Genomic DNA, 15965 nt, shown 5'->3' with positions numbered 1-15965 from the left:
AAAGGGCATTTCTCAACCTGTCTAAAATAATATCTGTAGAAAGGAAAAAAATGACAAAAATAGGTGTAGTGTTATTGAATGATGAGAATATGGAGAGTTTTTTTTTTATCATTTTATCCTTTTTATTTTTAGTGTTTTGAGTTTCCCATATTACTTTACTAATTAGGGGGAAAAAGTTCTTGAAGCAGTTTGAGTAGCTTGTTATAACATTTGACTTAAGAGTCTGTGTTCAGGCACCTCAAATCTAAATGGTCTGAAAATGAGCTCCTGATCTTCCTCCCAGATCCTGCTCTCCTAAAGGCTTCTTTCCTTCTCAGTTGAAGGAAATTTCAGCCTTCCAGTTGCTTAGGCTGAAAACCTGGAGCTAACTGTCCGTGACTCCTGTCTTTCTCTTACATCCCACCTTCAATCTATGGTCAATTCAATAGGCTGTATCTTCAGAGTATTTCCAGAACATAAGCAGCTTCTCTCCATCTCCTTTGCTACTCAGTGTGGCCCACATCACTATCCTCTCTTGCTGGGATTGTAGCAGCAGCCTAATCCCCCGCTTCCACCCTGGCCTCCTTTTTATCAACTTTCCACACAGCTGCCAAAGCTGTTACAACTCAGTTCAGTCATTCCTCTGTCCAGAGCCCTTCAATGGCGCTTCATCTCACACAAAGTGAAAGGCCCTAAGTGATTTCTAACCTGCTATCTGTCTGGCCTCAGTACCTACTTGGCTCTCCCCACTGGCTCTGCCAGGCTACATTGCTCTTCCTAGTATTCCTTTCCTACCTCAGGGTATTTGCATTGGTTTTTGCATTTTCTCTGCAGGAATGCTTTTTTCCTAAATATGCTCATGACCAACTCTTTCACTTCATTCAAGTCTTTCCTCAAATATTATTTTCTCAGCAAGGTCTTTTTCTGATTACTCCACCAACTCTCTCTCTCTCTCTCTCTCTCTCTCTCTCTCTCTCTCTCTCTCTGTCACACACACACACACACACACACACTTGCACACACATACCTCCTAACGTCCTTTCCTGCTTTAATTTTCTCTATTTAGTACTTAGCCAAATTTAACATATTACATGGTATGATATTTATTTATTGCCTTTCTCCTGTGCCCAACTTGAATATAAGCTCTATGAGAACAGGAATTTTTGTTTATAGTTTTCACTGCTGAACTCTAACCCCTGGAACTGTACCTGAAACATCGTAGGTGCTCTGTGACTGCTGTGAGTGCCTACCATGGATAGGAACAATGATGTTACAGCTGTATGATGACTAACTGGTTGATTTTTATGCAGTAGCTTATCTCTCAATGTAATTATTTTAATTCAATTGCTTTCACTTCCTAACTTAACCAATTGAGCCTTTAATGTATTTCAGGGACTAATGGGGGAATGAGGTTAAAATGAAGAAGATAGACATTGTTCTGACATAGTTTACTGTCTAGTTGACAGACATAATCCAACACAATACATAAAACAAGGACAGTACCCAGTTGAGAGAGGCTACTCACCAACAGGCACAATAAAAATTCAAGATCGAATGTCAGATACAAAATGTGGAATCTCATAGAAGGGAGATGAGAAAGATGTATATCAACAAAGCACATTGCTTCTTTATTACTGTTTTAAAAGAAAGGGTGACTATGTGGGAAAGAAGCAGCAAAAGCAATTTATTTGGTTGTTTTAGGACAACTGAAAGCAAGCAATAATGGAAAGGGCAGTGGGCTTAGAGTTAGAGGATCTAGATTTGAATCTAACACTACAGTTTTATCATCTCCAAGTCCTGAAAGCTGATGCTTAACTTCTACGAGTCTCTGTTATCTCCGAGGTTAAATAAAAAGGGAGAAAGGGACTTAGACTAGCTCTAGAGACTGCCTTTGTATATACCTTCTCATCTAAAAGGAAGCCTTTCCTTATCCGTCTAGGATAAACATAAACACACAAGTCAATTAACATGATGACTTGAGGGAATCTCTAAAGGGTCTCTGTAATATTTCTGCTAGCCTGGGACTTATCTTAAGTAGTTACTGGTTCCAAAAATCTCTTTTGTAGCCTCATTGCTTGCTGAACTCTTCATATTTTTATTAATTGCTCATAATCATTCATGCATACAAGCAAAATACATAATTGATCCCTGGATATGTTTCTTTTGCATTTCTTTTATAGCCACCAACCTTATTACAAAGATCAAATCTTTTCATATTTTCTTATTTCACCTGAAATTGCAGTTCTGAATAAAAATATTTATCATTTAGAGTGGAAAACAAATAACTATTTTTGCCTATAATTTTAAATCAGCCCATGGGGATTATAGGAATTAAAATTATTTTTTGACAGTATACGTTTTCTTTTTGAATGGAAGCACGCTGTTAACTTGATAATCTGTGGCAGAGGCTGTAGGTTTGGTATTTGTAGGCACTTTAGAGATACATCCATATTTGGTAATTATACAATATCTGAACTTTTGTTTTCCCAGAGGAACTTGTTTCACTAAGTGGAATTTATTAATTTACATACCTTCTTTCTCTATTTTTCAGCCTTTGCAACTGGACTGTGACCTTTGTGCCATAGTGTCAAACTCAGGTCAGATGGTTGGCCAGAAGGTAGGAAATGAGATAGATCGATCCTCCTGCATTTGGAGAATGAACAATGCCCCCACCAAGGGGTATGAAGAAGATGTTGGCCACATGACCATGATTCGAGTTGTGTCCCATACCAGCGTTCCTCTTTTGCTAAAAAACCCTGATTATTTTTTCAAGGAAGCGAATGCTACTATTTATGTTATTTGGGGCCCTTTCCGCAATATGAGGAAAGATGGCAATGGCATCGTTTACAACATGTTGAAAAAGACAGTTGATATCTATCCGAATGCTCAAATATATGTGACCACAGAGAAGCGCATGAGTTACTGTGATGGAGTTTTTAAGAAGGAAACTGGAAAAGACAGGTGAGTCTTCTCTGAAGCAGCTTTTTTGTCTTTTATTATCTTTTATGCTATATCTTTGCTGATTCCTTTTGCAAGATGTAAAATAAACAGTTATTTTTTAAGCCGATTGTTACATGTTCTGACTATTATGATTACTTGATAAGCCAGCCTGAGGTCTCATGTGTTCCACCTATGCTACCTCCTGTTCTTTCCATTCTGATTGGTTTGAGTCTCCAAGAAATATTGGATACTTCCCCGAGGTATCTTTTGATTTTTTCTTATTTTGTTCCATTTCCTATTGATTAAGTTGGATTTCAGCTGAAAGAGGAAGCCTAAACATTTCTGTTTCAAAACCTAGTAATGGTAAGGAACTTTAGGATTATGCATTAGTCTAAACTCCTCTGGGAATTTTGCCAAAATTTTACCTGAGACCACAAACAGAACAGGCTATTGATTCTCCAATAAGATCGTGTAGCTTTTTGCATGCAAATAGGCACTGTGATCCTGAACATCATAACTTGGTGTCTGACTTGTTTAGCAGAATACCATATTGAAATTATATGTCACTTAAAATCATTAGCAGTGGAATTCTTTGAAATAAATGAGTTATAAATACCATTCATTCAATTATCCAAAAACCAATTTGCATTTTTTATTACATCCATATTTTTTGTGTAGCATTCTGTAAACTACACTTCCCACTTTGTTCCCTTGAAGCCTGATTGCTTCATTCTTTCCCCTCCCCTTCCTTGTCCTATGTCCTCTGTTTTCTCCATTTCCAGCTCCCTCATCTCTCCTGTAATTGGATTGTGTGCCATTTTTTCTTCCTTTTTAGAAAGATAACTACAAAATAGAGAAAACAGGAATTATAAATCAATCTTGGTTCTTATATCTAGCACTAATAAAGAACTGCTAAAGGAAGATATTGAAACCAATAGCTAAAGTTTTAAATTATCTGTGAATTTTGCTTATTTGTGCAATATCATGGTTAAATTGAGCATCTGCTATAGTTCCAATATTAGCATTCCAATTTATTCAAAGTATATGTATTTCACTATACAATATTATCAAATCTAAGCTTTTAACTGTATTGAGATATGTGCTTAGGGGGGTGCAGTTTCTGATATCTCTGGATGTCATTTGAATGCTGATGATTATTTAAAAATCTTAGGTGGATCAACTCTCCTTTGGTAATGTGGGTTGATCTGAATTTAACATTTTGTACTTCTGAGCACCAAAAATACACAGCTTCATATGAAATACAAGACAGAAATAGCCATGAAATACTAGTTCCTCCGACTATATGACTTAGTAAGAAGAATCCCAAAGGTGAGATTTGAGTCAATGTAGCATAAACTGTCCAAAATGACAGGCAGTAGAGATGAAAGGAATAGGTATGGCACTTCAAAGAAATATGGTCATATGTCACACTATTCTATATAAATATGAAGCCTATTCACAAAGGGCTTTGGAAATTTCTTGTCTCTCATCAGCCCAGAGCATTGCAATTAATGAGATGTATTTGGCTTTTCGTTAGAGTTAACCCTCAAGATATCACCCAGACATAACTATAAGCCCTAGAGTCATTTGGTGGTGGGGGGAGGGGTATCAGAGAAGAGCTTTGCATGCTGTTGGTTCATGTTTTTATGTGTTTATTTCACATTGACTTTTGTCATGAGCTTTCATGGAGACACCACCATCAATATTTGTAAATTGTAAAAGAACTGGGAGAGAATAGCTTTGGGAGATCATTTTCTTACTGGCCATGATGAAGAAAGCTGTATAGTAGGAAAATTACTGGTAATTTTACTCAGTTGATAAAGTTAATTTGCTGGGTGTCATTCGATTGGTAGAGTTACCAAAATGAGAGTTGAAGAAACCGAAATATGGTTTCAGTTTATGGTGCATTCTTATGTTTCTCACTGAGTCTATTTCTGTCTGGTTACTTCACTGAGTACTCCAACCAGACAAGAGAAGACAACTATGCTAGTGTTTTAGAAATGGACAGAACGGGTGATTTAAGTAGAGTCTGGTTGGATAACAAAATGTTGACCAAAATGACCTCAGAAGCTGCTGTTCCCAGTCTATATCCTAATGACACCTGTGTTAAAGACTTTTCTTGTCTAAGAATTTCCCATGGCAATCTGATATTCATTGTCAAATTTCAAACTAGAATATATTATTCAACTTTTCATGAAGGAAAATGTCAAACTTATAAAGTAGAGACACTAGTGGTATAATGAGCCTCTGTATAACCACCACTTAGCTTGAATAATTATAAATCCATGACCAGTATGGTTTCATCTATACCCCTACACACTTTCTCTCTCACCAAAGATTATGTTGAAACAAATCTCAGATATCATATAATTTTATTTATAAATATTTTGGTGTATATCTCTAAAAGATAAAGATTCTTAAAATTAATACAATACCATTCCTCTACATAAAAATCAACAATTCTGCCATAATATCATTATATATTTAGTTTTCAAATTTCTCAATTGTCTCATTGGTATATTTTTCATAGTTTGTTTTAATTAGGATTAGCATAAGGTTCATACATACTAATTGATTGATATGTGTCTTATATTTCTCCTAACCTGTATAGCTACTTCCCTGTCTCTCCTTCTCTATTCTGTCTCCTTCTCTATCTGTTGTTGAAGAAACCTAGGCATTAGTTGTATAGAGTTTTCCACAATCTAGATTTGTTAATCACATTCCCATGTTCTTTCTTTTTCTTCTACACTGATATTTGTGTATTGAGGCTTGGTTGGGATCAGGTTTTTTTTTTTTTTTTTTTTTTTGCCAAAACCATTAGGTGGTTCTTCTCTCAGGAGAAATACTCTCTAATTTTCTATTTTTTATGTTAGATACCATTAATGATTATTTGCCAGATAAAATAATTTATTAGGATTGCACAATGGTGCTATTTCATCATATCCTTTTTATTCATTAGCTGATATACTTTATTAAGAGTAATTTACCCTCTTATTCATTTGGTTACTAGGAGATAGAAACCAATACTCTTCTCCTCTTTCTTTACCAGTTTTAATGTACTAGTTTCCTCACATTCTCTATAGGTGACCAGTATTATTGATATCTACATATTAACTTACAGACTTAAACATACTTGAAGTATTTTAATTTATTAAAATTTATTAAAATTATACCCTTATGCTCAGATTGTCCTATTTTGGCCTATGGGAACCTCTTCAAATTGGCTTTGAGTCCTTTTGACATGACTTAGTAGCCTTTGATAGCTTCTTTGTTTCCTAGTATTATGGGATGTTTCAGGCTTTTGTTGTACGTATTCCGAGGCAGACCTGCATTCAGACATTTCTCCAAAGAACGTCAGTTTCTTTTAGTAGTTAAGAGAGCGTAATATTAGCACCATGGCTGCTCATTGCTACTGGGTTGGTCTTTGTTTCTTGGGCTTTACAGTAGACAGAGCTAGCATATAAACAATATATACTGTGTATATTGTTTAAAGATAAAATCATTATGAGTTCAAACCGAAACTTTCAATTCAAATCCAGGGCTAATAGGTTTTAAGTTTACATCCTCTGTTCTACATCTGTTCCTTCTTTTTACCATGCTGACAATCACAGGTCTCAGAGATTTCAATGTACTTATTCATCTGCTTTATTCCACAACACATACACACACACAGACACACACACACACACACACACACACATACACTAATCTTAGAGTAAGAATAACAGCACAACAAGCAATATAATTATGGTAAACACTTTAAGGATATTTTGCATCAAAGAACATTTGAATGGCAAGCATTTGTGTGGATCTGTGCTCACAAAGTATATGTTGGTTATAGTCTCCAAAAAAGTTTTTGACATTTTTTCCCTAAGTAAATAGGAGTGAATTCAGTGGTATACATCACTGCAGGCATGAGGAAATGGAGAATAAGGGGTGTCCATTTAATTTTGCTTTAATTGTAAAGCTATTTTGTTTGATTTGCCTGTACTTATTAGAACTTTTTAGCAAGTACTTATTTTCATTATCAAGTTTTTAACATAGAGACAATGTCATCATTATTATATATAATTTATAGAATTAAAAAAATATGTCACTAGTAGTTAAAGTGATTCATGATAGGAAAATGATTACATGGAGTTCCTCAAAGAAAACTTTGCTTCTCAGCTTGCTTCTTAAAATTGTAAAAATACTTTAAATAAATATATAGCCTTTCCATTTAAGGTGGGCATGTTTTCACTTTTCCAAGTATTGTGGAGTTTTGTTTTGTTTTTTTTTTTTGAGATGGAGTCTCACTCTGTCACCCAGGCTGGAGTGCAGTGGTGTGGTCTCTGCTCACTGCAACCTCTGCCTCCCAGGTTCAAGCGATTCCTCTGCCTCAACCTCCTGAGTACCTGGGACTACAGGCATGCACCACCATGCCTGGTTAATTTTTGTATTTTTAGTAGAGATAGGGTTTCACCATATTGGCCAGGCTAGTCCCGAACTCCTGACCTCGTGATCCACCTGCCTAGGGCTTCCAAAGTGTTGGGATTACAGGTGTGAGCCACCACGCCCAGCCAGCATTGTATTTTTCGTCTTAAAGAATTCCTCATTGAGGAAACATGAAGCAGTAGAAGAAATATGTATATCATTCAAATGTCTTAGAATAAGTTTAGGCCAACTCACAAGCATATTGGAATACCTTTTTTTGAAGCAAATGGAATTTAATTTGCCTTTTTTTTAGTTACTGTCTAAAATTATTTGGCTTGTCAATTAGACAGGGTGACCTTGTGGGAAAGGCTAAGAGAGCAGAAAGAGAAGGCTGCTTTCCCTTTCTGTCTATATCTTCTGGGACCCAGTTTTTTTTTCTTTTTCTTTATTTTTTCTTTTTTAATTCTAGGTTCATTAGTTAGTGGTCACTTTTAGATTGTCACCTACCAAATATACTTCTGGAAAACAAGTATTGTGAATTCTACAGAACTTTCATTTCTTCCAGAAATCTTTGAAATTAATGGTTTTATATTCAAAACAATCTGGACCAAAATACCTCTTCCCCTTGAATGATTGGTATGCATAAATAATACTAGCCTACTGACATTTACACATTTGCATTAATACATCTTAAGACTGAAATATTATAGAAATGCTGTAGGGCTGACAGCGGCACATTGTGCCACACTTAACATTGAAGAATGTGATCATGTTCCTGGCACACACATATGCAAAAGGAATGTTAACTTTCTAGAGAAGCAGTTGAGAGCCAATGTGAGCTATTTTGCTTTCCTGTGGGTAGGTGGGCAATGGCAGCTTGGATTTCACTTTAGAAATATGCTTGCAAATATAGGCACATTATTTAATTAAGTAATAATTGAGAAAGCGATAGTCCCCATTAAAAGAGCAAAGCTAATTCTGGGCTGATAAAGGATTCTGAGCTGCCCTAAATAGGTCTTAATTAGCTGGTGCCAATGTGGCTCCACCTTCAGGGATGGATGAAATTAATGAAAGCTAGCAGCAAATAGAATCAATGTTTCAAGATGTTCCTGCCTCAGGCGAAGAGGATGAAAAGAAAGGGAGTCATTTTTAAAGACCGTTTAGGAAACAGAATGCACAAAATCAATTTCTAAAAACACAAAATGGGACACTGATTTGTAGATACAGTATCAAGATCTCTACCTGGCTCATCTTTGCCAGCCTGCTCCATCCATTCCCACTCAACCTTAAGGAGGGAAAAAGAAATCAGCGATGTGTCATTCCTCGCTATCTTTGGGGGTGACAGTTTTATAAGCTAGCAAGGGTTTTAAGGGCAGCCCAGGTTTTGCTATTTCAGTTTGGCCATTTTGAAAGTTTCTTGTGTCATTGTGTGGTCAAGTATAGAGATGAAATTGGCTCTCATCCCTCAGGTTTGCAAACCTTTAGTAATATCTAGAGTGGAAAGGTGTTTCAAGTCTTCTTCCTTGAAAATTTGGAAATCCTCTTATAGGTCCCTCTGTCAACACAAAAGGAAGCTGCCTTCACACACACAGTGTAGCAGGAAGGTGGAGGGCAAAAACCAAAACCAAAATAAAACAACTATGCTAGCTTTATCTTAGAGTCAGCCATGGGGTACAGAAATGTGCATAGTTTGCCCAAAGAAATGCCATACCTAGATTCCACAAACAAAGATGTCTGGTTGTTCCTAACTCAGAATACATACCTGCTAACCCCAGGAAAACTTTGACCAAGAGAACATAGGCAAAGTATAACAATCTTATTTGAAAGACAGTATTAAAAACAGTATTTTCTCTTTTTTTGTTTTGTTTTTCATTTTGAAGATGGTCTTTGCAAATATAATTATCTCAGCACCTTTTTTGGGAGCAACGCTGACAAACCTCTGTTAAAATGAATTAATGTCCCCACCCCAGCTGATGAATTTGGCAGAAACAAAAAGTTCATGCAGCAATCATGGGCAGATCCATAGGACTCCTTAGTAAAAAAGCGTAATACTGCATCCAGGGTTGTGTTTTCATGCTAACAAGCATTATGAAACAGGGGAATTTCACTTTTACCATTATTTATGATGGCATTCAGTGACCTACATTAGGCCTCCTCTGTAATACATGTGTGCTGGAAATTAAAAATTCAAAAAAAAAAGGAACGATCTATTTTAATAATGGGAGGTAGGGGGGCATTTGTAATTTATAAAGATATCAGTACAAACCTTTCATGTGTTTAAAAACACCCATGTGTGCACACTCACACACATATATGAATACACTGGATGAAACTCTGATATATTTGACAAGACAATTTAGGATTAAAACAGGAACAGCATCTCAAGTTCAGTGATCATGTTTTAAAGCAAAAAGCTGTGCAGAACATCCGTGGTTGTGGAAATCAAGACTTGCAAGCAATCTACTGAGTGAAATAAAGTTCTCTGGGCCAGAGGGTGACTTGACAGAAGGCCAGATGCTCAGACAAATTATACTATATAGAAAAAAAAATCCCAGTAGACAGGTATGCTCAACAGTTCTCTCGATGTAGTGGCTTTTAAACCCCCCAAAGGGTGTGAAACTCAAAGGCAAAAGTAGGCCTTAAATGAGAAGCTTCTTTAAAATATATCCAGACTTTTAAATTTTATACGGGCTTTAAAGGGTGTATTTATTTATGTATCATGGGATCTATCTCTGCAGTTGACTTACTTCCCTCTTACAATTATTTCTCCTCTCCTTAGATATTTTTTTGAACTATGCCTCATTCTCCAAGTTTAGTTCAAAATTAAGACAATTAGGGATAGTTACATTCTTGTCTTTAAAACATATGAGCCAGCAGCAATCTCTGTTTTTTCTCTATTCTTGGATGCTTGACTCTTCCTAAGACAGAGTTGGTTGTTTTGAGAATTTTCATCCTATACTATGCCCATCTGTACTACTAAATTTTTAATTGCTTGGGCAAATATTTCAAAATACCTTTCACTGTGTCGGGGATGTTATAAGAGCTCTACAGATGTTTGCTGAATTGAATTTTTGCTTCTCTGTAAACAGACTTCTTATTAGATATGGTATTACTGACCTACGTAGACTCCTCTACTTAGCTCTTTTTCTTGCCTTCTTTTGTTCTTGTTTTTTTGTTTTCTTTTTTTCTTTTTTCTTTTTTTTTTAGTTTCAAGGAGCAGAAAGTTTAATAGGCAAGAAAGAAGGAAAAAGCTCCCCATACAGAGACAGAGGGAGGGGTGCCCCGAGCGGACAGAGAAAAACCCCTTAGCTCCTTTTCTTAGTGAAGAGTAAGTCCTCTAGATCAGTACAGTGCTTTTCAAACTTCAATGTACATCAAGCCACCTGCTGACCCACATGATTTGAGGCAGAGCCTGAGAATTTTCATTTCTAACAAGTTTCCAGGCCTGGCCAATCCTGTTCATCCGCAGATGGCACTTTGAGTTGTGCTATTAACAAAGTGAAAGACATTCATTGTTTCTTGAACCAAATAAATACATAAGTCAAGAATATCTCTTTCCCAAATAGCTTGGTAATCTGCTTGGATCCTAATCCGTTGGATACTAACTTTGTGATCCTGCCCTTTTCCTCAGCAAATTAATAATGGGGCTCAGAGAAGTCCTTAAGAATTCAGCTAGAGACTTGTGTATCTGAATTATGTTTGTTCATTTCTTTCACTGAACAACACATTTCCTAAGGACAGGGACTACGCCCATCTCCATTTTATTCTTAGACCTAGCATAGCGGTGGTTGGCCATAAAATACAGTACCAAAAGAATGTATTATTTTCACTCTCTGTCTTTCGGTTAAAGGGCCCACAGATGTTTCAAGTGTCCTTGAATTGACTTCAGCAATAATTCCTTTTCTTTGTTCTATTATTATCACTACCAGTGCTCGTTTAGGTCTTCTTTACCTCGCACATACATGACTACTTATCTAGTCCTACCTCTATGTTTTGGCAGAGCTAGTTCCCTCTGCCTATATTGCACTTTCCCCCATCACCATACACACACATGCAGGCCATACTTTATGAACAAGTCAAATGTTACCTTTTCATGAAGCCTTTTGTAATATCCCTACAGAATTCATACTTCCCCTGAAAACCATAGGGTTATGGACTTCCTTTTTATAGAAATAATCACTTTCTACCATGGATTATTGCTATTTATGTTTAATCTCTTCAAGTGGTACATAAACTATTTGAGGGAACACCAGCCTTATTTTTCCAAGCACCTTGACATAATGCTTGACTTTAATAGGTATTGAGTAAACATTTAATGGGTGAATGAATAAATAAATGGATGAATAAAAGAAATAACACTTAATATCTTTTTTAAACTTAAAAGTCCCTTTGCTGTTTGTTGAAATACTAGTGAATTTCAAAACACTTTTTTTCAGCATAGAAGGGTCACAGCAATGCCAAAGAGGCAAGTTCTAGGATTGAATTTTCATAGAAAAGTTTCTACAGTTCTATTTAGAGAGACCACCTCTTGCTTTATTTTACCCAAAGGCTGGCAAATCTATTACCTTCTCTAGGGTTTTTGTGGTTGGGCGCTGGGTTTTTAATAAGTAACTGGCAGAGCCATTCTTCAAACACAGGTTTCCATTTTAGTTTCACTTCAGTTGTGAGGCAAATTCCAAGGCTTCACTCCCAATGCTGTTAGCTGTCACTTGCCTCGTGAGAAAGCAAACCCTAGTACCCAAAGTCAAAGTTATAGTCTTGGGCTTCAGGAGGTAAATATAAGCACCACCACAGAAGCCAGAAAACAAAATACCCAAGTAAAGGAGAACTGAAAACTCTCATAAAACAACCTGAGCTTCTCTACCAAACTTTATCTTTAAATTGCCCTCCAGAAAATATTTTCTTCTTTGGTAACAAAGAAAATAAATTGCCTTGCTTTTTAATGCCTTCGTGATGAACATAAAGAAAAGAAAAAATTGGTAGTGGTGTCTTTCAACCAACTGCATAAATGAAGAATAAATTTGTATATAGACTAAGAGGAAAATTAATGAAAGCATTTCTGGCATATTCAGATCATGTCACTCTCCTGCTCAAAATCCTGCAATAGTCCTCCATTTTCCTTAGAATAAAAACACATGTTTACAGTGACTTCCAATCACTTCTGATGAGTCTACCATGATAGCATTCAAAATTGAAATCCTTACCTCACATACCCAGCATTCCCAATTTTCCTTACCTTGTTCTATTTTGCTTTTTTCTCTCATAGCATTACCTTCTAACATTCTATATAATGTACTTACTTATTTTAATTTTTAATGTTTTCTGTGTATTTCTCCTACTGGGATATAAGTTCTCTAAGGTCAAGGATCATTGTTTTGTTCACTAATATAGCTCAAGCACCTAGAAGAATATATGTTGTGTAGTAGACACTCAATATTTGCTAAATAAATGACCTAGAGGTAGAAAAACAATTAAATAAAGGATTCAGCCAAACTTGCAAAAAGTTATCATGGAGGTCTTTAATCGCTTAAAGAAAAAAATACATCCACTCAAAAACAGTGCAATTAAGTTATAAGTTTAAGGCTGTTTTTTCTGCTGTTGATTTATAAAAAGGTGCTAGTATTAGAGCTGTCTTATCCAAGAGATCATCATTTCACTCAAGGAACTGGTCTGACTGATTTTTATTCTTCAGCACGTGGACCAGTTGTTTAAACAGAATTGATTTCTGATTTCTTTGGTGTCCGGGAGAAACAGCAAAAATCTCTCATTCTTATTTGGATTAGTAGAACAGCAGTTCTCAAACGTGAGCTTGCATGAGAATTACACAGGGTGCTGATTAAAACACAGATTGCTGGGCTCATTCCTGGACTTTCTGAGTTGGTGTTCTGGGATTGAGGCCCAGGAGTTTGCATTTCTAATGCAATTCCAGGTACTGTTACTGCTGGTCCTGGGATCACACTTTAAGAACCACCATGGTAGAGAATTCTAAGATATCAAGTCACATTCAATTATTTTGAACATTTGGTCCTATAATCTTTATTCTGTTGGCATATTGTTGCACAAACATCTACAGTTATTTTTGTTATGATATTTTTCATGGTGAAGAGTTTTTTAACCTCCTGTGAAAGTCCTACTGCAGCTCTGTCATTTTATTCTTCACTTTCTTAAGATCTTGCTCCTCTGTAATTATACCAGATGGTGCTGCTCATTAGCTTATAAGGGAGTGATGCTCCATCATTCTAGACAGAGAGACAAATCATTCTGGTCTCTGACTTTTGAGTCAAGAATCAACATTTGGGTGTATGTTCAACCTACTATTTGCTTTACAATTTTGCTCATTAGGTATTTATTACCCTGACAATGTATGAGCTAGTCATTTTCCTTCTGCCATGTAGTTCAGATTAGCACCGTTTGACAACTGCCATCATCACAGAATTACCTCCAGTAATATGTAATTTCTTTTTTGCCTATGTTATCTGGGTGAAGTATTTATCTAGGAAGTATATCTATAAATTGAAGATCACAAATAACATTCAATCCTCTAACTTACCGGGTTAGAAATGGATAACTAGGGCCATTTCCCTGGAGTTTCTAGCCCTGGTACTGGAATTGCTGATTTATGAGAAACGGTGAAACCTGAGGACAAAAGAAAGGAATATTATGACCAAAGTCAAGCATTCTTTTTCATTTATTGTATGCTTTTTTATGAAGAAGGTGGAATGAAGGAAGCATATGATTTAATGAAAAGCATTGAAAAAGAACAGAAACATTTATTAAGCTCTACTGGCAAAATGGATGGGCAACCCTTTAGAGAAACATGGAAACCATGCAGAGCAGAGAACTGGTTAAAATTTAGAACCTGGAAAAAAGTTTTATCTGAGATATTCAACAATTGGAGCAAAAACATATTTTCTTTTTCTTTATAATCATCACTAAAAGGACAACTAAAGTTATTACTAGATAACTCATGCAAAGGCACTATTACAGGCATGTAGTAACATTCTTCTGATGTGAATAGGTTGTTTGTTCTCTGCTAAAATACTTCTCTACACAGTTTTAATATTAAACTTATGAAATTATCTTGAACTTTTGTTGATTGGAGGGTAGTAGAGAGAGAAGGGGATATAGTTGGGAGCTTCTGGGAAGGATTGTCAATCTATCTTAACTTTTCTAGTTGATAGTAGATTTTTGACCATTAAATCTTTACTAACCAAGGTGCTAATATCCTTGTAATGAGATGAGTGTCCTACACTGTATCAGCTGTATCATTGTGGAGGCACAGAAGCTGTGAAGGTAAATGCAAAACAAAGAATGGTTGCTGTTCCAAGGTGACTTTTTCATGACATGTTCTATATTTCTGATATGTCTTCTAGTCTTAACCTGTGAGTTCATAGCAAACACAGTTGGTTTTATTTAGGAGTACATTAAATTTTACTCCATTGAGCAAATTTCACTTTTGCTTCATAGTGATTGTAATTAATTTGCTCTTTATTTTCTCTTTATCTTTACTTCACTCATTACTCATCTGACAGCTCGCCATCCCACCTTAATTAGGCGAGAAGACCCTTCCAAAAGTGAACCATTGGCAGTTCTGTCATCTGGAAAGAGATACATAAAATGTGTTCAAAAACAGAAATTACTATATAACTGGTTCATCATATTTCCTTAGCAGGTGGATTCTTGGTGGGCAAAGATCGTGTTTCTGGTGCTTTTGCTGCCAAGCACATTGTGGGTGTTCAATAAATATTAAATAATAAGAAGAGTTTCCTAATTAAGATGAACATTTTTCTCTATTAAGCAGATGGTGCTCAATAGGAGTAGCCCATTATTTATAAGTATGACACAAGGTGCTGGCAATTGTTGAGGAAATGTGGCTCTTGCTTCAGTTGCTGATTATATTATATAAAAGTTAAAGCAAACTTTTGTGACAAACAGCTTGGTCGATTTTAATGTTTGTGATTAAAACTGTCACTAGAGATGGACTTCTGTGTATAGGTCTGTAATTCTGCTGTTTTGATATTGGCTTCACCTATTAAAGTATTTCTTGCTATTTGATGCAAGGCAAGTTTTGGCAAATCAGTGTATACCTGATTTTACCCCATAGGTTCACCATTTGATTTGAATTCTCATCCTTGTCTGATTTCTAAAGAGATTTTTCTTTTGAGTCCTTTGAGTCTCTTTGTGGTTGCTAAAGCTAGATGTGAACACCTCCATGATATTTGCAATGCTTATATTCGTAGCTGAAACCTCAGTGGAACTAAGGAGAGTTAATTAGACATTCCCAAAAATACACATCATTTTATGATTTTGCAGATCACCCCGATGAAAATAACAGTTTAATTTTGTCAAGTCATGTAAATTATAGTGAGAGGGATGATGAGAGTTCTCAGCTCTTTGGAGAAGTTAATTTTGTTGTCAGCACATCCACATTTCAAAAATCACAAACTAGAGGCGGAACTTTTCAGTGCCAGTGAGATTTGGTGATCGGATACTGTTTTCATTTCTAATGTCTGCCTTCTGTATAGTGCCTATGCAAATAGGGGCTTTCAAGGATTCTGAAGTAGCAGCTTCCCCTATTAGGAGCATAGCTAGCAGCTGCTGCGTTTCTCATAAAAGATAGAAAACATCCTGTT

General features: G+C 36.0%; 1 protein-coding gene across 5 annotated transcripts in view; it reads left to right on the top strand.

The window, feature by feature from the left end:
• ST6GALNAC3 (ST6 N-acetylgalactosaminide alpha-2,6-sialyltransferase 3) overlaps positions 1 to 15965 on the top strand; it is a 555034-nt gene that overhangs the window by 334816 nt on the left and 204253 nt on the right. For all 5 annotated transcript variants that reach the window (XM_005542983.4, XM_015433945.3, XM_074003546.1 and 2 more), the window contains one exon: positions 2531 to 2940. In XM_005542983.4, the coding sequence (XP_005543040.1) occupies positions 2531 to 2940 (410 nt within the window). The remainder of the gene's footprint in view (positions 1 to 2530; positions 2941 to 15965) is intronic.

The sequence above is a fragment of the Macaca fascicularis genome, chromosome 1 (genome assembly GCF_037993035.2).
Source record: "Macaca fascicularis isolate 582-1 chromosome 1, T2T-MFA8v1.1".
NCBI lineage: Eukaryota > Metazoa > Chordata > Mammalia > Primates > Cercopithecidae > Macaca > Macaca fascicularis.
This window is presented reverse-complemented; position numbering and strand designations above follow the sequence as displayed.